At 41.0% G+C, this 24,391-nt stretch overlaps 1 protein-coding gene across 1 annotated transcript in view; it reads right to left on the bottom strand.

The window, feature by feature from the left end:
• Positions 1-591: 591 nt before the first annotated feature.
• Positions 592-24,391, bottom strand: part of Cog6 (conserved oligomeric Golgi complex subunit 6) — a 149,211-nt gene continuing 125,411 nt past the window's right edge. The window contains exon 12 of the mRNA XM_080264805.1: positions 592-1,201. Within this exon, the coding sequence (XP_080120931.1) occupies positions 974-1,201 (228 nt within the window). The 3' untranslated portion in view covers positions 592-973. The remainder of the gene's footprint in view (positions 1,202-24,391) is intronic.

Genomic DNA, 24,391 nt, shown 5'->3' with positions numbered 1-24,391 from the left:
ACAGGACATCCTTGCAAGGGTATTTGTTTGCCTGTGGTTGATAGTTCTGCTCAGCCAGACAGACTGAGGTTCATCAACATTATCATCATTTTGTGCTGCACACACTTGTTCCTTGACCAGTTTAAAAAACTATGCTCAGGTAAGTACTTAAAGTATCCTTCAACATTAGAAACATAACATATATCAAGCAACATACAATATACTTATACTGTAATTATAAATCTCCCATCATCATCATCATCACTGTAATTATTAATCTCCCAACATATGAATAATTAATTTTAATAAAAGTGAAACAATTAATATTCAACAATATAATCATAAATCTCCCAGCACAGGAATAATTAATTCTAATAACAGTAAAATAATTATTCCCACTAGCAACAAAAATTACTTCACAATTTTGAAGTACAGTATATCATCATATGCTCCATTTTCAACAAAAAAAAAAAAAAAAAAAAAAAAAAAAAAAAAAAAAAAACACTTATTACAGAACTGTACCATTATTTCACAATAAACTTTTTGTGCTTAACTCACTGACTGGCATGAGTATACCACTGCTGGATAAAACTGTTGAATGTTAGCAAAAAAAAAAAAAAAAATGCAGTAGAAATCATTATACAACTAGAACTTCCTCAAGGTGGCTCAGAAAAGACATATGCATGAGCTGTTTGCTTCAAGACTGAAAACCATTCAATAGCATGAATGTAGATGTAAAGAGGACGGAAACTTAAAATTTCTAGAAGTGGAGCTATAAATCAGGCAAATGCATATGAAATAATTCATAAATGAGTAACTACTGCATTAAAAGTCAAATGTAACATTTAAAAACTTTACTCTTTGGACAGGAGGTATTTATAAGAGATTTTGCAAATACAGTAATGTTAATAAAAAGACTGAGATAATGTTCAGATGAAGATACAATAATAATAAAATGCAATGAAAATTATAGCTTATTACTGGATGCAGATTACTAGGAAAGGAGTGAGTCAACTGTGTTTGGTGGACGAGGCAAGAGGGAAGAGGGGTCAGTGTAGCCATGTGCAGGGTCATGGACAAGAGCATAGAGCTGGGAGTACACCCCTGCAACAGCCCGGGCTGTGCGCTGCTGTAAGGTGCGTCGGAAGGTGGGGCTCAACAGTAGTCGTGTATGGGGAAGCAGCAGATGGTCTGGGGCTGCTAGGAATCCATCCAATTTAGTCTAGAAGAGAGTATAGCAAGCCTTAGTTGGCATGGTATGTACAAACAGGGACAAAAGTTTACCTAATATTTCATCACTTGTACTTTTACTTGCATCTGCTGGTAAATACTGGTATTCCAAGGTTGAGAGAGGCTTGATATTTTTCGCTGCTCACAGATGATGCTATCTGATATGAGGCATCGGGAAGAAAAGTGGCAGATATGCCTCAAAGTGGAGCAGACACAGTGGACTAGTAGGTGAACTATGTCCTTAACACCAAATACTTCAGTATACAGGTTTGATGCACATGTTTTATGCACTGCCTGAAGACAAATTCCACAATTTCTAATGGTTGCTACGATAGTATCATGTCCAGACACACTTAGGCCTATCCTGATTTAACAGAATTATCTCACTCTCTATGAAGATGCTCTGAAGTATGTACAGGATTACAGATATCACCTAACTTGTTCTGCAGCTGAATTTGTTTTGATTGAATTCAATAATTATTTGGTTTTAAGCAATCTACAACACTTTATATCTCAAATAGCTCAAATGAAAGTCCATGAAACATCTACTGAAAGAAAGAGAAAAAGAAACTTTTACTTCTAGTCAAGACACCACAAGAAATTATGGATGTTTTTCGCCCTATTATAGTGAGCTCAGAAATAGTAAAAAAAACATTTACTAAATGAGGTGGAAGCCCCAAACAAGAAAAATAATTCAGTGGATTGCAACCAACTGCTCATTTAACCCATAATTAATATCAGAATACAATACTGTACACTGTTTCTGTCAATGTGTTACGTCAATATATATCAAGCAGTTAAAACATGCATTATGGAAAAAAAAAAAAAAAATCCATTCTGCTAAAAAGATCTGGAAACACAAAACCCTAATTCTCCAAGTACAGTACTGGTAAAAAATTATATTCTTGAGTTTACTGTCATCATAATCTATCACTAAGAACATTATGAAAAAAAAAAAAAAAAAAAAAAAAATCCATTCTGCAGAAAAGATCTGGAAACACAAAACTCTAACTCTCCAAGTACTAGTAAAAAATTATACTCTTGAGTGTATAGTACTGCCACCACAATCTATCATTAAGTATATTTGGCTAGCCTACTGCGTGAGCTCATTGTGCGTGAATGACCAAAAATCACAACCAAAAACCTTGAATGCGAGAGTTTACCTCACAGAACGCAAGGTAGAGGCAAGGAGTGGCTCAAAAACGCCACTTTCCATTAGTATGCGACCCCCACCCCCACACACACAACGCGCCAATAGTGACCTAGACTCCTAGAGGATCATAGGGAAGGTGCTGAAGAGGAGTCTACAGTAACATCTCGCCCATAACAACTTCAACAATTACGTTTTTGGCAATAACAGTAAATTAGAAGAGACATCCAGTTTCTATAATAATGACAGTTATTTTGCAAATACCAAGTTGTTATACTGCTATTACGTCCATAACAAGATGAGGAATGAAACAAACAAGTAAGAAGACATGCAGGAATTGCCGAAAATGAGAGCAGTAGCGAGGAGGAGAGGGAGGATCCTCCCCTCACCACCTCCCCTGACTTGCCCGCCACTGTCCCCTCCTCCTCCACCGCCCCATCTGACTCACCAGCTGCCTCCCCCTCCACCTCTACAGCCCCAACTGACTCACCTACTTCATCTGGCATACCTGCAACCCCCACCATAATGACTGTTGCAGCAATCTAGTATAAATGTAACATTCGACAGGCCGTAAATTTCTTCGTCAAAGCCTGGAATAATACAACACTGGCAACTGTTAAACAAGCATGGTGTGACCGGGGAAGCGGCAGGGGCACTCTAAGTGTGTTGCTGCACCTCAGAACTCCTGTTATTTAAGTCCATCAGGCTTGTTATCTACCTTTGTTAAGGTGACTGCCCATATTTTTGTTATTGTAGCTATATCTGTAGTACAATGTCTGAAAAATCTGACCTTTATTATGTCTCTACGGGCCAAAAAATGTCCAATTATGAGGGGGTACCACCCATATGTTATTTTTTCCATAAGATTATGTATTCCCAGTAAGCAATTTCACACTGCACGAGGACCAGGACCACCCAATCTCTCGCGCACTGTGCGAGCCCACTGTACAGTAAAGCCTCACTATAATGGACTAATTGGGGCCCAAGCCATTTAAAAAAAAAAAAAAAAAAAAAAAAAAAAAAAAAAAAAAATTAAAGCAACATCCGGACATCTTCTTGCTAACCCGGACTTTTTCCGATATATCTGCCATTAGTCCGGATCACACTAACGGTTTTTAAATTGTTTTCACTACCACTGCAGTACTGTACGGTATTATACATTCACTACTAAAATCAAATGGTATAATATATATAATAATGCTGTACTGTACACTGATAAACATGTCTTTTATTTACCTTATTGTGGTGAACATAGCTGAATTCGTCAGGCAGTCTAGACTGCTTCTGGCATTATCAGACTTTTTCTGATATATAACAATTTAGTCCCGTAGCTCCTTGATTCTGATAAAAGTGAATTCCGGCCTAATGAAGTCCGTTTTATCGAATCGAAGTTTTATTGTATAATGATTCCAAAGCCATCACAACACAGGTAAGTTTATTTGGACCATTCTATTACAAACACATAAACATTATTCATCATCATCATCCAGACCTCCTTTCCCACCCCAAAGGTGGAGTGAGGTATGGTCCAGAGAGTAAGAAAAAAGCTGACAATGAGATACAACACCATTTTTTCTGCAGAGGATGGTCCAGCACCTCTTTCTATCCATACAAAATTAAGGAAGGGTACTTGAAATTCCCATGCTCACCAGACTTGTTTACCAGGCAGCCACAGGTAGTGTTGAGTGTAGCGCATGATCACCTGGATTGCTGACACTGCATGTCTTGGTGGTGATCCCAAGGCTCTGTCTGATTCTTATCTCATATAACTTAAATTTAACCTGAGCTATGGCTTCTAAGCAAGATGCAAGTGTCAGTGGTGGTGTCAAGTGTAAACAACAGCCTGTTTCAATAGTCAAACCTCCTTGATAATGGATAATTGGTCTGCCAATTATTGTACAGTAACCCCTCAATTATCTGAGTGATCCATTACCCAGATGCTGTGATATGGTAGTACAGTATCAAATAATTATACGTACATTTTTCCATTTTATTCAGACAAAATGCTTGCGTCCAGGTGGAAATTATGATCATGGATTTTCGCCTGCCTGGGTGGGAATAGCCTAGTGGTACAGCTCTGTCTGGCTCGGTAGTTCACCCAGTATCCTCTAGAGACACTCTTGGTCGTTGAATCATTCCCAGTTCATGCCCGGCGACCGTGTAGTGAACAGCTCCTCTCAAACAGTTGTTATGGTGGTGCACGTGGTGGCTTTTGTAGCTGTTCCCTACTTGTTTCAGGCCTTGCTCTTCCTTGCAAGCCTCTTCCTAGGGTGTGTGATGATGGCCCCTCCACAAGGAGAAGAGGAAGAGGGTAGTGCTGACTCTGAAGAACATGCGGGAGATCCTGGGTAAGACTGATGTGGGAGGGTCAACTTCCCACACCTTAAAGGAGTACAACCTAGCCAACTCTACCCTACATGACATGGTAACTGGTTGGCTGTGGTTTATAGGTCTGCTTGATCACACAGAGTAGTGTTAACCCGTCACGTCCCAACCGATTTTGCACCTCCGATACCCCCAAATCCCGAGCTATTTTGGAAATTTTGTTTTTTGGCTAAAACCTCTGCTTTTGGTGAGAAACACTGAAAATTCATAGAGAAATCGCTCACCTGAGGTTTAAAATACTCGATACAGGTAGAAGTACCTCCTTACCTTACTGGGTTTTCTATCAGGCTGGCTCCAAAGACAAAGAGTTCTATGAGAGGGTAACTATTCCACACCACTCATAAACGGTATTTATTTATTTATTTGGTATGAATTTATATGTAGTACGAGAGTATATTGGTTTTCAAACAGTAATACAGGCATTATAAGGACTGTTTCACTCACTCACTAACTCATCAACATACCTGACCTTTTTTGGCGACATTACCTGATACATTTCTGACTGTTTCTTCCTCTAATGCTATGTAAACTTTGTCCTCCACATTGTCATCGATTGGGGAATCACTCTGGCCCTGAATGTATTTATTGGCCAGGTCACTGGTAACAGGTGAATTGCCAAGACAATGGCATGCGGGAGGGGGGGGGGAGGTTATGCGGTGTAAGGCATTGTCCCTGCCTGGCATCTTGTAGAGGAATAGAGGAAGGTGTCCTGTGTATACGTACCAAAAATCACACGCGAAAATTGAAAATTGTGCAAATTATGAACCTTGCAATTGCGCGACGTACCAGTATGTCGACGGGACTAGCTGTGACAAAACATTGCGACGTACCCATACGTCGATGGGATGCCTCGGGTTAAACAACACGAACACATGTTGTACATTGTACTGTAGTGGCCTTTTACAATGGCTTTCAAGGTTAGGTTATGCATGACGGGGGGCCCAAGGGAAAAGTCCATTATCTGGATGGATCCACTTTCCAGACACACCTTTGGCTCTATTACATCAGAAAATTGAGGGATTACTGTACTGCAATGATAAAACCCCTCAGTAAGCAAAAAGAGCAATAAACAGGAATAAATGTTAACCGGTTCAGGGCTTACAAGTGTACATTCACATTTTTAACTGATACCAAAATAAACCCTCCATCCATCCATCATCCAACCCTATGTTGCCCCATCAGAAGCGGAGGAGACCGGGGTTAGGCAAGTTGGTCCAGACATTTAAGATGAAAGTGACCAGCCTCAATCATCCCCGCGTGGCATTATGTGAGCAATAAACCCCAACCACCAGTTGGATATAAACCTACACAGGCTCAATCCGATTGGAGTGCCTTAATTACCCACTAAACCACCAGGTGCCATAATCTGGTTACATGGTTACCACCCAGTGTAGTAAATGGTTTCCTGGTGTACAGGAAACCGTTTGGCTTGTCATTCAGTGTAGAGTCACCCATAGGCAGAAGGAACAGGGAATGAATGAAGGAAAGACAGAAGAGGGATTTTAAAGTCACCTGTAGGCAGAAGGAAGTGGAACGAATGAAGGAAAGAATGACAGAAGAGGAGGGAAGGACAAGAGGAAAGGGCAGACACCAAAAGCAGCACTACATCGAGTAAGTGGAAGGTGAGTGCCCCCACCTACCACAAAATAATAACCCCTAAAAAGACGTGAGGGACTGCATCAGCAATGTTTATATAGATTCTGCTACTCTCAATCATGAACCAACCTACTCCCTCATATTTCTCCACACTAACTTTGTGCACCCACACTGTTATCAATGTATTTTGTCAATGAATATGAAATTCTCACAATCAACTGTTCCTAACCATCAATTTCTCTTCTTGTGAATTCAACACTTCTCTTAACTATTTTTCATTCTTTTAATTAAGCTTGCCTTCAATACAGTAATCCCTCAAAATCCGATGTAATAGAACCAAATGCATGTCTGGGACTTGGGTTTGTCCGGGACTTGGGATTTTTTTTTTTTTTTTATGTGTCCGACTCTGGTCATAGGCTTCACAGCCTGCTATCAAGGCCCAGCAGTCCTCCTACGTACCATACACATCCACATGTCACCACTTCGATGCTAACACCCACCGTCCATATTGAATACATGCTAGGGCTGTCTCATACAGGACTGGCGTATTGGTATTAGCGGGGGTATTTTTACGACATGTTGGTGGGGCTATTGGTAGATTAGTAAAGCCTGATTATTTTTTAAATGAAATTCAGATCCTTAAACTGTTCCCTGCCCCAGCGGGGATTTGAACCTGTGTCCATTAGGACTGCAGGCCACCTCTCTACCAATTGAGCCACCACCTCCCCCACGTACTTATGGACCCTAACCCAACCTAACTTTAAAAACCACCTAAATTACTCCCTACCGGACATGCACAGCACCTGTTTAAGACCTCATCCAATCTCTTGATGTAGTGCTGCCTACTTCTTCCTTAGCCTTTATCATTCTTTTTCTGTGCCTGCCCTCCTCTCTTCCTATATCTCCCATCTTTCCTGTCACTTCTTATTGCTCTTCTTTCCTTTACAGGTGGCTTTACATTGAGTGACAAGCCAAATGGTTTCCTGTAGGCCAAGAAACCATTTACAATGCTGGGTGGTAACCATATAACCAACCCATACGTGCTCCCTACGTGTCAACAAGTGGGTTGGTGGAGGATTAGTGTCCCTCCACGTAAAACCAATAACTCAAAGTCAAAAGGCCACCCCTTACAGGATTATGGCATCTTGCAATATATAGATGGAGAGATACAAATAAGGGATAGAAACCAAGAAATAAATGAAAAGGAACCAGAGAATGAGGAATTAGAAGTGAGTATGGAAAATATTTAGCAGTGTACAGGGTACTTACAACACATCCGTGGCTGCAGCGAAGATTAACCCGCCTCCTCTCAAACTTTGACAGTACAAAGGTGCACTTGAAGCACATACAGTAATCTAGTGTTGAGCTACACTTCCTTTGCACTCTGAATTCTAACTTCTTAACACTGCACATTATTTTCTTACTTGTGCTGCACTTGAAACTCACCAGTGTTGCACTCTGCACTTAATCCTTTGCACTCTGAATTCTGATTTCTTAACACTGCACATTCTTTTCCTACTTGTGCTGCACTTGAAACTCACCAGTGTTGCACTTTGCACTTAATCCTTGGCACTCTGAAATCTAATTTCTTAACACTGCACATTCTGTTCTTAATACTGCACAACACTAAATTTCCATGTGGTCTAGTGGCGAGTTTTTGCTGTTTATTCACTGTCAGAGTCCGAGAGTAGGTGTTGCAGGTGGCCGAGGGGCGCGTCGCTGGGATGTGACGATAGGCTTCCCACTGCAGATGTCAGTCTTGTAACTGATTATACACTCAAACCTCGCTTTATGGGACTAAATGGGGAATCAACTTGTCCCTTACTTGAAAATGTCCCTTACTTGAAAATGTCCATTGTTTTACAAAATGCAATGATTGTTTCACTAATCTTACATATTTATATGATAATGAATATTATTTTACAGGTACTTTATAAGGAAACATATTAATGTTTCAAGCAGCGGACTTTTTGAATGGCCCTGTCCGTTTGTCTGGTAGAATATGGAGTCCCTTAAATCCGAAATCCCTTAAATGGAGGTCCCCCAAATCGAGGTTTCAGTGTATAGTAGTCTTAGCCGAGCTGTTGGTAATAATGAGTAGATGTGAGGAAATAACCTCAGTTAACTTGCAGTTGGTGACAGGAGAAAATAAGGATCAGTACTGGGGTTTGATTGTAGTTTATTTCTTCAGAGGGAATATCTCAAAATTTTATACCGTTAAACACCATAACTTCGGACAGTGTCCAAACTTCGGACATTTGCAAAAAAAACTGTAATAATTCAAGTTTACTGGAAGAGAGTACAATATTTGCAAAAAATAATGATATTCGGAGGTAGGGTAATCTTCAAAGATTATTATGTATAAGTCCTATTAAACTAGCTTGAACATGTGCTGGTGAAAAAAATTTATGAATCAAATTGAAAAATAATTGGCATTTTTTAACCCTGCAAAACTCTGTTCACACAGAACAAACAGTTTCAATTGCAAGAACATGATTAGTACGATTATATGTGGAAAAGTGTTGTAAGTACTGAGCAGTAAACTATTTTAAAATATATACAAGCATAATCTTGCTATGACTGTTTTAATGATTATTTCTTTATTTTACTGAATAACTTCCTAACTTCAGACGAACAATTTACTTAAGCCAAATAAATATCAGTACTACCAGTACCAAAGTTATTGCCACTATGGTGCTACAGTATGGTGCCTTAACCAATAATGAGTTTTATTTTGAAGAAAAAAAGTGATACTATTTATTTAGTTACAGTATTTTATACTGGTAGTCAAGGAAGTTTCTGTACTGATGAACTATCCTTATGTGAAACTTCATTCTTATATCTAATTATTGTCTGTATATATCTAGCTGATGGAGCATTGCAATATCCCAATTTTATATACTAAGCTTTCATGAATAGCGTAATACTGTATGAAGTGAAATATATTGTTAATTATAAGAAATTCCTATCTCTATGATGCAGAAACATTTTTTTTCTATTTCCCATTATTCTGATATTGAGGAATCTTCTGTTCAGTAATTTAATTTACCCTTAGCTGGAAAAATACAGACTATAGGTGTGTATGTGTGTGTGTGTGTGTGTGTTCTTACCTAATTGTTCTTACCTAATTGTATCTTTACAGGAATAAGTCAAGCTCGTACTGTCCCGTGTCTTAAACCATATTTATCGTACATATCCTTAAATTTGTGAATTGTTTTGGCACACACTATTTCATTCGGTAGTGCATTCCACTGATCAATTGCTCTATTTGGGAAACTAACTTTCCTTACGTCTTTATCACCTCTCTTTTTATGCAATTTTTTGCAGTGTCCTCTTGCTGATGCTTCCCCATACGTTAAGTAATCATTTATGTCTATTTTCTCCTTCCCTGATATGCATTTATATAGCATTATCATGTCACCTCTTTTCCTTCTCTCCTGTAGTGTTGGTAGATTCAGTTTATTTAGTCTTTCTTCATAGCCCAGATCTCTTAAGCTTGGTACCCATCTTGTAGCAGCCCTTTGAACTTTTTCAATCTTGTCTATGTGTTTTTTGAGATGAGGACTCCAGACTACTGATGCATACTCCAGGGTTGGTCTGATGAATGATGTTATCTTTCTTAGCATGTCTTCATTTATGTATGTAAACGCTATTCTCATATTGGCAAGCAGTGTATACATGTTCCGTACCTTCTCACTGATGTGGTCAGCCGGAGATAGTCTATTACTGACAATCACACCTAGGTCCTTCTCTATTTCTGATGTGTGTAGGGTTTTATTTCCTAACATATAAATCCCAATCAGGTCTTTTTCCACTTTTACCAAACTTGATAACATGACACTTATCCACATTGAATTCCATTCACCATGTATTACTCCATTCATGAAGTTTATTTAATTCTTCTTGTAGCTCTTTACAAGAGTCTGTGTTAGTAATTCTCCTTTGTATTTTTGCATCATCTGCAAACATATTTAGATAGCTTTCATTTCCAGTGTTACTGTCTATATCATTTATATACACTAAAAACATGATTGGTGCCAGCGCTGAGCCCTGTGGTACTCCACTAATCACTTCTTTCCATGATGAGTAATTTCCCTTTAGTACTGTTCTCATTTTTCTTTTCATGAGAAAATCTTGCATCCAACAATACAGTTTGCCTCGAATTCCTCCTTGATGGTACAGTTTCCATAAAAGTCTATGGTGTGGTACTGTGTCAAATGCTTTCTTGAAATCTAAATTGATACTGTCCACCCATCCTTCTTTTTCCTGTAATGTGTCTGTTACTCTGTCATAATAGCTCAACAGATTAGTAACACATGATTTTCCTTTTCTGAAACCAAACTGTCTGTTATCATATTGTATTCTTCTAGATGATTTATGCAAGCTTTTCTTATAAGCTTTTCTAATACCTTACTTACAACACTGGTTAGTGATACTGGTCGGTAGTTAAGTGGATTTTGTCTATTCCCTTTCTTGAATAAGGGAACAATGTTTGCTTTCTTCCAAATATCAGGTAGTTTACCTTGACTCAAGGATTTCTTGAAAATTGAAAATAATGGTTTACTTAACTCCTTTGCACATTCACATAGCACCCAACATGAAATTTCATCTGGACCATTTGCTTTTCCTTTGTCTAATTTACTTAGCTCCTCCTGTATTTCTTTTTCTGATGTTTGTATATCTGGTAGTATGTGTGGACATGCATGTTCCACATAATCCCTCTCAAAATTTTTTTCCTCTGTAAAAACTGATTGGAAATTCTCATTTAGTGCTTCACAAATAAGCTTCTCTTGTGTATAGGTGATTCCATCGTCTGTAATGGATTGTATTTTATTATTTACTTTGGTTTTGCTTCTGATGTAGCTGTAAAATAGCTTTGGTTGATCACAACTTTTATTTATGATATCCTCCTCAAACTGTTTTTGGGCTTCCCTCCTTATTCTCGTATACTCGTTTCTTGCCTGTTTGTAATTATTATATGCCCTTTCACTATTGTGTCTTCTGTATCTATTCCATAACAAATCTCTTTTTTCTTTTGATTTTTTACATTCTGTATTGAACCATTTCTTTCTTTTCTTTTCTGCTTCTTTGTGCTGTGGTATGTACTTCTGGACTCCTATTTCATAAGTTCACAGAATTTTTCATATATAGCATTTAAATCTTGTCCTCTAAGCTCCTTTTTCCAAGCAATTTCTAAGAAGTACACCCTCCCTGTAAAACAACTAACTCAGTGTCAAGTGGCCACCCTTTACGGAATTATGGTGTCTGGCAATAGATAGATAGATAGATAGACTTCTTTAGGTCAGGATACTTTCCCTTTTTATAGTTTAGGCATTTTTGTAAATTTCACTGCTGTTATCTACGTCATATGCAATCCTGAAGTTGCAATTTAGTACTGCATGGTCGCTTTTGCCGAGTGGAGGGTGATATATTAAATGGTCAATATCGTTTTCTTGCCTAGTAAATATGAGATCTAGCATTGAGGGTACATCGAGTCTTCTTTTTCTGGTGTTTTCCCTTACATGTTGCGTTAGGAAAAACTCTTGCACGAGATCCAGGAGCTTTTGGTCCCAACAGCTTTCTTGGCTTATTATATCTAGAGTATTCCAATTTATGTCTGTATTAAAATCTCCAGTTACTATAATTCTTTTTAATTTCTCTTTCCTTTTATGTAGTAATGCTCTTAAACTCTGAATTGTACTCTCCGCCAGGTCCTCATATTCGTCTCATTCCCATGTGTTTGATCTGGGTGGCATGTACAAATTGGCTACAATTACTTTCCCTTCAGATGTATTTGTCTCTACTGCAATCAGTTTCACTTGTGAGGGTATATCTAATTCTATTTCTTTGACTTTTAGATTTCTCTTAGTTAATATTATAATTCCTCCTTTTTTTAAGTTCCTATCTCTTCTCCATATATTATATTCCTCAAAGTTTAGGATGTCATTCGATATCCTTGGTGTTAATTTTGTTTCAGTTAGGCATATTATATGTGGTTCATTTTCTCTGACATAATCATCGATCTCTATCTATCTATCTATTGCCAGACGCCTCAATCCCGTTTGGGGTGGTCACACACAAATCGCCTCCAAGTCGCCCTGTCCCCCGCCATTTCACTGCCCTGCTCCCAACTCACACCCCCCTCTTTCATATACCTCTCCACCCCATCCCTCCATCTCATCCTCGGCCTCCCCCTCCCTCTTCCCCCCTCCACCACACTCACATACACTCTCTTCGTTAGTCTTTCACCCTCCATCCTCTCCACATGGCCAAACCACCTCACTGTGTTCCTCATAACGCTTCCTATCACGTCCACATCCACACCACAACGCTCCTTTATATCCTCATTCGTCAGCCTGCCTCTCCATGTGACTCCACAGGCTCCTCTTAAATAACTCATTTCCACTGCTCTCACTCTTGACTTGTGTCCTTCCAACAACGTCCAAGCTTCACTTCCATACGTTAGAGTTGGTATCACAATACTGTCATGTAGTAACTTTTTCACTTCCATGCTCACTTCCCTGTTTCTTATCACTGCTTTCAAAGAACCAGCAACCTTTCTTCCCTGCTGTACCCTTTCAAGCACTTCACCCTCCAAACCTCCATCCTTACTCATCACACTACCCAAGTACTTAAACATACTCACATTTTCCAATTCCTCACCATCCAACCTCGCTGTACAGTACCTCAAAAAAGTATCCTCACTCGAGGGTAGATAGTTCCGAAAAGGTAAGTTGTGGATCATGCAGGCGGTTTCGGCAAGGTTGGTAAGCATGTAGTCGACATCCAAGGTTGCTAATAATGGTTTGTAATATCACTTGCACAGTGTGTGTAAGGTTACCAAAATACGGCAAGAATGTTACATCATAACATATGAAACATTATCAGTAACAGTATTAGGCAGCCATATTTAGCATAACCTATTCTATAAATCATCCTTTAAACAAACGAAGTCTGAGTTGCCATACACGGATATGTGAACTGACAGTGATTGCAATGAACAAACCAGTGTCATTCTGTAGCCTCCCAGTGTAGCAGTCCCATTACGGCAGTAGTTACTGTTCAATTATCTTCACTGAAGTGTGTCCGAGTCGAAGTAGTAATCCTCCCACCTGGAATCGCCATTCACCATGGAGACTTCACATGAAACACGACAACATATAATCTTTCTTCACATGGAGGGCTACAACAATGCTGACGTTGCCAGACAGGTTGGTGTTTCAAAACAAACCGTTGCTTTCTGGATATGGCGATATGAGGAAACTGGCGAGACAGACAACGACCTCGGGGTGGTCGTCCATGCTGCACATCTGCACAGCAGGATGAGGTTTGCGTTATGTAAGATACAACCTGGGCGATACGAAAACCTATTATAATGCAATATATAATCATTAGTTATCGTATCTTCTCCATCCAACCTAGGTCATACTTGCTGCCAAACGTGCGGATCCATTTCGCACAGCTCTCAGTATTCGGGCTGAGTTTAGTCTACGTTGCAGTGATGAAACAATTCGCAACCGACTCCACAGCACTGGCTTACACGGCTGTAAACCAGCATCCAAGCCCCGATTGACAGATGTGCACATGGAACAGCGAATGAAATTTGCACTAAATTATGCCGACATATCACCTGACTTCTGGGACCGGGTCGTGTTCTGTGATGAAAAAACGTTTTCATCCAAACCTCTTCAACCTCATTTTGTTTGGAGACCCAGGAATACAAGGTATTATTGATCATTATGTCTCATCCAGTGCAAGCATATATGTCCCACGATATATTGTCTATCAATGCCCACGTCGTTGAAGGCGAAGTAACATTTTAGTCACATATGACATTCAACCCATTTTGCTTTCAGATACGAGGCAGATTACGTTGTGGCCGATGGGAGAAGCAGACGCATCACCGCCGGGGTATTTGAGGGGATGCATGTGGGCAGTGTTGGAGAGCTCGTTGATGTGGGTGTGGGTCGATTCACAGGTGCGAGATATGTGGAGATATTGGAGGAGACCCTACTTCCTTCTGTGAGGGCAATGTTATTTGATGAGGGTGAAGAATTCTATCTCCTTCATGATAACAGCCCCATTCACACCTGTCGGGCTGTTAAGGGGTGGTTCCAACAACACCCTGAAATTACAGTTCTACCGCATCCTCCTCGATCCCCGGACCTCAATCCTATCGAGCACATCTGGGCGGCCATGACTGCAAACATGGCTGACATTCATCATCGTAGCCGTGCCACGCTCATCGCCAGTGCGTCTGAAGCCTGGGAATACCTTCGAGGTGTAGAGGGACAGCAGCTGACTCAGGAGGTCGTGACATCCATGCCAAGGAGGCTGAACAGTGTAACAGAGGCTGGAGGTGGCTATACCAAATACTAATAAAATACTGTCACGCATTTAGTGTATGCCGTCCTATGTGTGTGACCCGTATTCACCTGCAGCCTATCACACAAAAATGTGTGTTTTCGTTAGTAAAATGCCTACAAAACATGTCTTGGGTTATCATGGAGTCTCTTAGGTTGTATTACAATGATGTGCTGTTTATCATGCAACCAATCTACTATGGGCATAACAGTTACTGTAGTTAGGTCAGTTACCTATGATATACGGAGGTGATAGGCAAATAGTGACCTAAACTGAATCAATGAATAGTCAAGGAGAAGACTACTTGTGTGGTCATTCATTCACCCTTAACCTCTTCTATACCAAGACGTTGCGTATTCTCTCTCTCTCTCTCTCTCTCTCTCTCTCTCTGAATAAAATCATCATGAGGTAGGAAAAATAGATCACCTCAAAATGTCTATCAGTATTGAAGAGGGTTAAATAATAATAATACACATGTATGAGAATAATTAGCCTGTCAGCTATCGAAAATGCCAATGATAACAGTATAAATATAGCAATGGCAACTAGAGTCCTCAGGGCTACCAGCACCTTGCCAGCACTTGCGGCAAGGCCACAGTCGTCTTTCATATCTTTCGTTCAGTTTTCAGTTTGTTTCCTCACAAATGTGTTTGGATACTTTTTTGAGGTATTGTACAGTCACTGACTTCACCTCTCTCAAAGACCATCACTTTACTCTTCCCTACATTCACCTTTAGATTCCATTTCTTACACACTCTCCCAAACTCATCCACCAAGCCTTGTAGCTCCCCTTCGTCTTCACTCAACAACACAGTATCATCTGCAAACAACAGTACAGGGAGTTTCCAAACACTACCCTCTCTCACCAGGGCCACTCCAACATCCACTACCCTATCTTGTACCTCTTTTATTATCCCATCCATGTACAGATTGAACAACCATGGAGACATGACACATCCCTGTTTCAACCCAACCTTCAAAGAGAAAAATTCACTTAGTTCACCATCCACATGCACTGCAGCCTTCGCACCATCGTACATACTCTTCACAGCATTCAACAACTTCCCATCTACTCCATATATTCTTAACACTTTCCACAATCCTTGTCTATCCACCCTGTCATATGCTTTCTCCAAATCCATGAAAGCCGCATACAACTTCTTTCCCTTCTCTAGAAACTTTTCCACTAAAGATCTAAGAATGAATATCTGATCTACACAACCTCTTCCCTTTCTAAAGCCTCCCTGTTCTCCTCCAACTAATTTCTCTGTTCTTTCTCTACCTCTGTCAATAAGTATCCTACCATACACTTTTCCTATTATACTAAGAAGACAAATGCCCCTATGATTACCACACACTTCTTTTTCACTTTTTCCTTTGTACAAGGGAATAATTATACCTGACTTCCAATCCTCCGGGACTCTACCTTCCTCCCAGGCCAATCTGCATATCTTCCACATCCATTCTACTACTATCTCTCCCCCATGCTTCAGCATTTCACCACACACTCCATCAATTCCTGGGGCTTTCCCCGATTTAACTTTCTTCACTGCTTCCACAACTTCTATCCTACCGATTTCTTCCTGTCTTCTCACCTCTCTCCTTCTCCCAGCCATTCCCCAGCCACTTATACTCGCATTACTTCCACCCTCTATGTTCAACAATTCCTTAAAGTGTTCTCTCCATCTGCTCACTTTATCTCCTTTCTCCACTAGTAATCTACCATTTTTATCTTTCACTCCCCTGCTGACTTCACTTCCACCCTGTCTTACTCTTTTCACCTCTTTCCAGAACATTTTCTTACAGTCCCTCCACTTTACACTCAAATTCCTTCCAAATTCCTCATCCACTCTCTTCTTACTCTCTCTTACTAATCTTTTCACCTCTCTCTTTCTTTCTACATATAACTGTCTCTTCCGCCTATCAACTTCTTCCACGCCCCTATTTCTCATCCATTCATTGTATGCTTTCTTCTTTTGTGCCACAGCCTGTCTCACCTCTTCAGTCCATCACGCTGTTCCTTCCACCCCCCTCCGTCTTCTCTTCCTTCCACACACCATATAACATGCTGCACATATTTCTTCTGTAAATATCCTACACACACCTTCCACGTCTCCCATCTGCTCCAATTCATATTTGCCCAATCGTTCCTCCACTTCTCTCTTATACTCTGCCTTTTTCTCATCTTCTTGTAACCTTTCCACTCTCCTTGCAACTACTCCTTCCTCTCGTCTTTCCCTTCTTCTATTCCTCCATCTTTCTTGAATCCTAATTCTGGCCACCACAAAGTAGTGGTCAGAAAGTCCACTCCCCCAACCTCCATAAGCTCTTGCATCCATTACACATCTTCGCATCCTTTCATCCACACACACATAATCAATCATTGCCTTCCTTTCATTCAGTTCACCACCCACTCTTCTCATCACTCGCCATGTATACCTGTGGATCATTTTATGCCTGAAGAGGGTATTGGTTATCACCAACCCCCTCCCAGCACAAATGTCCACTAATGCACTCCCATTCTCATCTATCTCAGCAGGCACACCCCACTCACCAACTATTTCATCCACCTTCACATTCCCAACTTTACCATTCATATCACCGATCAAAAACACTCTCTCATTCCTTCCAAACTTTTCCATGCACACTTCTACATTTGTCCAGAACTCTTCTCTCACTCTTCTAGCATGATCTTCCGTTGGCGCATGCACACACACAATCGCCCACATTTGTATTCCAACTTTCAACTTTACCCACACAATCCTTGACCCAACTGATCCATACTGTCTTATGCTCTTCTTCCATCTTTTACTTACAACTATACATACTCCTTCCTTTGCCCTCTCATTCTCACGTACTCCTGCACATATACCCCATCCATACTCCCATTCTCTCACACTCTCACCTCTCCATTTTGTTTCAGTTATTCCACATACATCCACTTTCGCACCCTCAAGCACCTGGACAATCTCTCTCTCTTTCACCTCATCATTTGCTCCCCTTACATTCCACGTTCCGATAACCATGTCCTTTGTCTGGTCCTTGGTCGTCATCGTTTGGTCAGTCCTTGTCCGAGGCTTATTGTTTGTTTTTTTAGTTAGTTGTTTTCCAGGGAGGGGCACTAACCCTCTGCCATAATCATTCATCTCTAATAATTTAGATACCATTCCATCCACATCTGAGTACATCAACTTAAACATCTTGTTTATATACTTGTCATGATTTGGTTCTACTACCTTCCTCCTTTTTATTCCCTCCTGTTTATATACCACTTTCGTACCTGCAATCCAATTACTTTGTAAAAAAAATGTGTTCTTCTCCTCCTCTGATCTTCCCTCGTTTTTTGTTTTTGCTTCCTCCCTCTTCTCTTTCAGTAATTCCAGTTCCTCTTGTGTTAGGCATCTTTTTATCCATACATTTTTGAACTCCGCTTTTTCCATAAGATTCTTTGCATTTTTTTAGTATCACCTCCACGGTGTTTGCACTTTAGAAGGTTACCTTTAGGGGTCTTGACTTACTTCTCTCGTATTTCCCTAACCTCTTGTGTTCCTCTATGTCTTTACTACAGATTACCTCTGATACTTCTTTCAATATGCCCATTACATTTGCCATCTCCTTTTTGTCTCTTGAGATCTTGTTTTTTGCTTCTTCCTCTTCTATACCAGTGATTACTATAGATTTGTTAATATCTACTGAATCTTTGACTAACTTAGGATTGTTTTGGATTATTCTTTTCACTTCCTTTTTAATGCTTTTTTCTTCCACCCTTGTTTCTAAGTTTTCCTTTACTTTCACCATTTCAGCATATGTGGTTTCCACATCATTTTTGTAGCTTTGCACAGCTTCATTCACCTGTGTTATCTTCTCCTCAATATCACTGCTCTAATCTATCAGACTGCTTACTTGCCTAACTGTCTCTGTATCATTTCTGAACTCTTCCATAATACTCTCGTGGTTGACTACTGTACTTGCCATTTCACTAATTTTCCTCCTAAGTGTACCCACTTCAACTGTTAGCTCTCCTATGGTTATGTCTTTCTTGTTGACTTCCTATCTTAATTTTTCTATTTCTTCCTTTTGCAAGTGCATCTGTTTCTTAATTTCATCAATCTCATTTTGAAAAGCAGTCTCAAGCTTGTGTACTCGCTCAACCAGTTTGTTATGAGTCTCCATTTCAACCAGTTCCTGGTAGAAATCATTGTCCTGCTTTCTACCTTTATCCCTTTTCTTTTCCAAATTTGCTTTACTAAAGTATGTGTTCATGTTGCAGTACTAAAAGCACTAAGCACATATGGTACATACATTCCCTGGGGCAGATTGTAGACTAAACAACGATCAGCTGACTGTGCGCATTCTTACTCTAATTTGTTTTCTTTTCTGTTTGAACAATTCTTGCTTTAAAACTTCTTTTTTTTTTATATTAGAACACCATTTGGTCTAACCTGGTACAGAGCTTGACTCATATAAAGATACTGTACAAATTTAGGTAATGCCTCTGGCCAAGTTGGCCGTGCATGGAGCGATGTCGGCGTGCGTCTGGTCTCCTCCGTGCCTTTGGTGTGTGTGTGTGTGTGTGTGTGTGTGTGTGTGTGTGTGTGTGTGTGTGTGTGTGTTTTACTGATGTGTGTATAAGACCAAAGTGTGTAGCTCGTTAATACGTCCCATGGTGCCTTCATAACATGTGCCTGTGTGTGCGTGTGTCTGTTGATTTGTGTGCGTGTTAGTGGGTGTGTGGGTGTCATTAGAACCAGAAAGAAGTATTTAACATCATATTATGTAATTTCAGTATGCATTTGTTGAGTCTGTGAGGTAGCTTGATAATTAAGTGAAGTTTTGTTTAGGAATAAGAGGCTAGTTCCTCTTTCAGTCTGGGGAATATGCAATGCATTTTTGTATATTTATTTCATCTGAAAAAGTTTCAGAATAGTTCTTACTTCTATTTATGGCCAGAATACCTCACTACAATGTGATATGATGCAACTTAATGTGATCTCAATTTATGAGCTCAAAAAAGAAGACATTTTTGGATATTTCTCTATATACATGTATAACTCGGGCCATGAGTGCCCAATATTTTCTTTTTACATTTTTTAAAAACTTCTAAAGTGTCCAAGGATTGGACAGTGTGTCTAGAGATGGGTGTTATTAACCATTTTCATGTTTAAAGGGCAAATACATGGATGTTCGAAGTTTGGAAGAGCTGTCCGAAGTTAAGAAATTTGTTCCTAACTTCGGACACTTGAAAATGAATTAAAAAAAACACGAGTTTTGCATGGCTAATTTTTTTTATTATATGGATTCAGTAGGTACCATCCCTGGCTTCCACATGACACCAACAGGGATAAAATTGCACCATTTTACACAGAATTATTCATTAAGGCACATAAAAAATGTCCGAAGTTAGGGTGTTTTATGGCACTAAGTTTGTCTCACAAGTGTGTATTGAGGTGAGGGCAGTTTTATGCTTGCTAACTCTCTCATAGACTCTCTCGCTAGAGCCCCCCCCCCTCGGTCTCTCTTCTCCAGCCTCCTAATTCCTTCTCTCTTCTTCTTGCTTCTCTCTCATATATGAGAGCTTCTGTCACATGGATTATACGGTTGTCAAATGTTCTAGAAGCCTGAGTGTGTGTATGTGTATTCCTATCAGGAGTCACGAGGTGCAGATTGCACATTCCTCAGAGGGAATGTGCAGATGATATTTCCAGCCAGCCCTAGCCATGACCGACTTAACCTTCTAGATTACATCTACGCTACTAGGTATTATTTATGATATTTTAGAGTCCTGACACAGACGACTCTGAAGATAGCCGCAAACTCACATCCAGTGGAGACTCCACCATGGCTGATGTGCTAGGCTGTGGCTCGGAGGTGGAAGGCATGTATTGGTGAGGCATTGATGTGGAGACGGGGCTGGGCACAGTGGGGGTCACGGGCCTGAAGAAGGTGTCAATGGTTGAGTGACGTAAAGAACGGCGATTCTGGCAAGTGATGATGCACTGCCTAAAAGTGCGCATTTCCTCCACATGTCCCAGGGGCCCCATCTTCCTGTCACAGTCCGGGTGTTCAAGGTACCCGGTAGTCCAGAACGAACTCGATGTGCTCCTGGAGTGTGCTCAGCTTGGGGATGGCTGGAGTAGTGGCATACTGAGAGGAGTCTGCATCGTCCTCGCTGTAGTCGTCGGAATCTTCCAGTTGGGTACTTGTACCTGCAACCAAAGATGTGATCTCGATATCAGACATGATATGATACCCAGGATCGCCCTCATCGTCATCCAACCACTCATGCACTTCGTCCATATCCATCTCATCACCAGTCGCAAGAAGACACACGTGGAAGTCACGCACGTCAAAATCTAGAAAGTCATGCACCACATCGGCTCCGAGAAGCAGATAAGACCAACCACTTTCCAGAGCCTTGACAGAGATTTCCCTCCATGCACAGGACCAGCTGTAGATGGCTGACTTGAGGTTGTAGCAGTGAAGGTTTTCCACAGTCTGCTGGCCTCACATGTCCCGTCCCTCCCTGCACTTGTCTTTGAGAACAACCATCATCTTGTCCAGGAACTTCCGACGGTACAGCCTCTTCATTGCCACGATCACTCCTTGGCCCATTGGTTGGATGAGAGCAGTAGTATTAGGTGGCAAACACAAGCACCTATTGCAGCCATTCTCAGCCACCAACTCCTTGTCAGACAGATGCTCAGTGCATTGTCCAAGAGAAGGACAGCCTTTACCAGGTTGCGTGGGACTCCCAGTGTCTTCATCTGACAATGGATGACCTCCTTGACAAAGTGCTGGTGAAACCAGTCTTTGAAGATCTTGGCTGTGAACCAAGCCTTCACAGAATGGTACCAAATGACAGAAAGGACATCCATCAACCTACAAAGGCACCGAGGCTGCTTTGCAAGGCCAACAATAACAGGCTTGAGCCGGTGCATGCCGTTAGCATTGGCACAACACAAAGCAAATATGCACTGCTTGGAAAGCTTGCATCCAGGTACACACTTCTCCGTCTCCTCTGCTAGGGTGTTTGTGGGCAGCGAGCAGTAGAAAAGGCCAGTTTCGTCAGTGTTGTAGACTTGACCGAGAGTGAGGCCCTCCCTGTTGATCAAGCCCTTCACCTTCTGCTGAAACTCTTCTACTCCATTCTTGTTGGCGTCCGAAGCTTCGCCATGGGCCTTATGGTTGGTAACCCATGTCATAACTTGAAAGTGAACAGCCACCCTTTGGATGCCTTGAAGTCTGGAGTGTCATGTAGCCTTGCGAACTTCTCAGCAGCAGCCTTCAGCTCCGTACCACACACCAGCACACCAGCAGCACGTTGCTGATGATACCAAATCAGCTTGAAGCAGTCGAGTTCTGCAAACCTGGGAGGGTACATAATCTTCCTCTGCATAATGCGCTTGGTCTTCGATGCTAAGTCAGCCGTGTACTGGGTGAGTCTGTTCCAGGATTTCTTGGTATCGAACAAGGTAGAGTAGGTCAGGTTGAATTCTCGGAGGATGTGGGAGGTCGACCATCCTGCGTCCACCTTCTCCAATATCTTCCCCTTCTTCTCCAGAGTCAGAACCACTCATTTCCTCTTCTTGGGTGGTAGGACCATCGACACACACACGAGTAAGAGGCAGCAGAGAAACAGCAGGGCTGCAGCAGGTAGGGCACCACCACAAAAGCAAGCACGTGGGTGACCGCGGTGACGAGCATGCAGTCATGATGGTGGGGTGGGAAATGGGGAGGAGGCAGGGGCACTCTGCCAGACGTCGCTTGAACTACGTGGCAAAACACAGCTGTTCATTGCCACACGCCACTCTCAAAGTAGGGTTGAAAACTCCCCCTCCCCCCCAAAGACCTATGCCCAAAATGTCCGGGACTCGGGGTGTCCGGGACTTGGGCGTCCGGCTCTTAAAGGGATTACTGTACTATATTATCACTTCCGTTTATTCTTAATTAATACTAAGTCAAATCAAAAGCTTATTTCTTTCACTGGTTTCAACTAAGACATTATAACTGAATGTGGTGTGCATAAAGCTTTATTATGTTTTAGAAGCCAGCTGCCACAAGGCATGCTGTTACCATTGTAACTGACAAGTAGCTACAGCATTCAGTCACGTTTCAGAACCGACTGCCTGTATCTTCACGTTTATTTTCATTTGCCTGGGGGGATTTAATGCAGTAAAACATTTTTATTATGCTAAAAACAAGAACCATACAGCAGAGTAAGGTAGAACTGTTGAATATTGGACCATGGTGTTCCCATACAGTACTTGTGCAACACATATGGTACTGGTCGTCAACTGTTTATGGTATAGAGAAGCATTGGGAGAAAAATACTGAAATTCTATGCATGCAATGATTCAAATAAGCAACTGAACATCAGAAAAACTATGAAAGATGGCAAGTGCACTGAGCACGACTGAGTGATGATGGAATGGTTTTGATGGCATCTAAGTGAAGAAGTGAACTTGCCAGGTTCCCTGATAATAAATAAGGCTCAGTTGATCCATAAAGAACTTAAAGTAGATCATGAGTGGGATTACACTGAACGATAATGGGTTAGAGATGTACTGCTGAATTATCATACGTGACCTCCACTAGGCCCTGTTAAATTACTGTATTATATACGACATCCATGGCCTCAGTTAGTCCGGCAAGGCTCTGGAACGAAAGGTGTCAAAGAATTGGTGCTGTGCCTCCACAAGCCAAAGTTTGACTAACTTAATGAGCCAACTCACATTTACTCACCTTTCAAGCCTCTCGAATCCTGTCTCCACCTGATTGGTCAAAAAACATTCTGCACATAACTTCACATTCACCTACCCAAAGAAATCAATCTGACAAGTGCCAGGTTAAAATGGAGCACCAATACCTGGTCATACACTCCTCCACACAAAATTTATCCACCCAGCTGGACTGCTCGTTAGTTATTTAGTCTCGTTAGCTTCTACATCTCTCTCTCTCACACACTCACTTACCACATCTATCCACCTTCTTCTAGGCCTACTACATCTCCTTCCATTTTCAAATTCACTAAGGTATACCCTTTTCACCAGCTGATTCACTCCCATTCTCTTCACATGCCCATACTATCGAAGCATACTCTCTTCAACTCGCATAAGCAGATTCCTCACTCTGCTTCTTTCACAAATCACATTATTCTTGTCTATCCATTCTCCATACTCCACACACATTCAATAGTCCCATCCATATAGCTCTTATTCTCACCTTTTCATTTTCATGCCACACCAGTCTTACAACTGTACATCTGAGTAGACACTAAAACTCTTTCATGCAAGCCTCTTGCACTTACCACACTCACACCTCCGCTTCTTACCAGCGCCCTCATAGCACCAGCCACTTTCCTTCCCTGTGCCACTCTACTTTCCAGTTCTTTTGCATATTTACCTCTCTTTTCTATCAAGGGACCTTGGTACTTAAACTCTCACCAACTTTATCTCTCTCCAATCACTATAACATCATACTGTACTGGGAACCACCTTCTCTCTCAATAACAATCACTTTACTCTTATCTACATATTCTTTCAAAGGATGGCCCTCACAGACAACTCCAGACTCTGCACCAGTCTACCAGACTCTTATCTTCTATCTGTATACAGTACTGAATCATCTCCATACTCTATTGAACATCAGATTTGAGATACTCCCTCCTCTACTATTCATTACCAAAAC

The sequence above is a fragment of the Coenobita brevimanus genome, chromosome 14 (genome assembly GCF_032717465.1).
Source record: "Coenobita brevimanus isolate Jiangsu-jjx chromosome 14, ASM3271746v2, whole genome shotgun sequence".
Lineage (NCBI taxonomy): Eukaryota > Metazoa > Arthropoda > Malacostraca > Decapoda > Coenobitidae > Coenobita > Coenobita brevimanus.
Note: the sequence above shows the minus strand (reverse complement) of the source record. Positions and strands in the feature narration are given on the sequence as shown.